General features: G+C 36.1%; 1 protein-coding gene across 1 annotated transcript; it reads left to right on the plus strand.

Annotated features, from left to right (window-relative positions):
• Positions 1-286: 286 nt before the first annotated feature.
• On the plus strand, positions 287-1,620 carry LOC112452582 (the record flags this gene model as incomplete). Its single annotated transcript, XM_025012867.1, has 3 exons — positions 287-895; positions 1,280-1,387; positions 1,597-1,620. Coding segments are annotated over 3 exons (741 nt in total), but the record flags the coding sequence as incomplete, so codon positions are not given.
• Positions 1,621-1,626: the final 6 nt, after the last annotated feature.

Consider the following 1,626-nt stretch of genomic DNA (forward strand, 5'->3'; position numbering starts at 1 on the left):
TCAACCGGATTAATAGTCAAATTAAAACCTCACAACGGAAAAGATTTACTTACGCGGTTTCTTTAGAAAACAAATTGAGCACATTCATTAGTGGAACACGTAAATTGCGCTAATGTATCTTCTAATAAATGTCACTTCTTTGCAACGCTCCATATTTTCGAGAAAAAAAAATTTTTATTTAAAATTTAACTATATGACAGATTTAAAATCGTAATATTAAACAGTTTCTGTGGAACATTATTGTCTCGTGTAGAGAAAAGATATGCATGTCTGATCTTTTTTTAAGGTGGGAAACTTCCTGCTTAATCGTCGATCTCTGATAAAGTATCACCGGACGCTGAATGATCTTTTCGAAGAAGAACTTGCGCGGAACGAGAAAACACGGACGATAATGCTTTCTTTCCTGCCCACAATGTGCATCTTGGCGTACACATACTCCGCCATTATGTTGACATTAGTCTTGGCACATTTTGTGCCTCCATATTTAGTCATAATCCGTGGTCTCTGTCATCTTCGTTTAACTACGAATTACACTCTACCAATCACTAGGGGATACGGACACTTCTGGCCCGTTTCCAACAATTTTTTGTATCATTTTCATCTGCTCCTCGAGACGAGTCTAGCGTCGCTCAGCAGCACAACGGCGGCCAGCGTTGAATGTGCCTTTGGCTTCCATGTCTACCAGTTTGCCTCGACGATGCACGCCATGACTTTCAGACTCACGAATCCTTTGCCCAACGAGAAGTTTTCAGACGCTCTAAAAACGTGCGTGGAGAAGCATCAGAAGCTAATGCAATGCCGTGACACTCTGGAGCACAATTATGGGCCTCTTGTATTTTGGCACATTGTCTCCAACGCCGTGCTTCTTTGCTCATTGATATACGAGGCGATGTCAGTACGTAGATACATTAATGCAAAATTTGACGTTCGATGTCGCAATGCTTAATCCATTGTATTATGCTTAGTTAAAGTCGGCCATGAGATAATAAATGTTACGGTTGTACAATTCGTACCGCCGCGCCGTGTTACGTTAATGGCAGAATAAATTTAAACGTGTCTTGATTTATTTGGAGAACATTTGCGAGTAACAAGTAAATGTCAGATTTCTCGTGGCGCCTTAATATAACTAAAAGTAAAGTAAAATGTCATCTAATATTTTTTGTTCCATTTTTTAAAGAATGGAAATAAAAATTGCGCTGCGCTTGCAAGACTTTTTCAATGGTATAGCATTGCTCAAATATTTTACAACGTAATATTAATTGTTAAACCTTTGGTATAGTTCTCGAGCATTAACGTTAAGAACTTAACCGAGTTCATGACGTTCGCTTTAATGAAACTGCTTCAAACGTTTATGTACGCATGGTACGGCACTGTCCTCACAAATGCGGTGAGTTTAATGATTTGCTAAAACAATTATAATAACTCAAAATTAAACCTTTCCCATATATGTGTGCATACTCTATATGTATATATATATATATATACATATTATTATATATATATATATATATTATCACTATATATATATATATATATATATATATATGTACATACACTCTATATGTATATATATGTATGTATACTCTATATGTTTAGAGCGAGGATTTTCGTAAAGGAATATATTTT

Source organism: Temnothorax curvispinosus, unplaced genomic scaffold (genome assembly GCF_003070985.1).
Source record: "Temnothorax curvispinosus isolate PA1 unplaced genomic scaffold, ASM307098v1 QBEX01003482.1, whole genome shotgun sequence".
In the NCBI taxonomy this organism is placed as follows: domain Eukaryota; kingdom Metazoa; phylum Arthropoda; class Insecta; order Hymenoptera; family Formicidae; genus Temnothorax; species Temnothorax curvispinosus.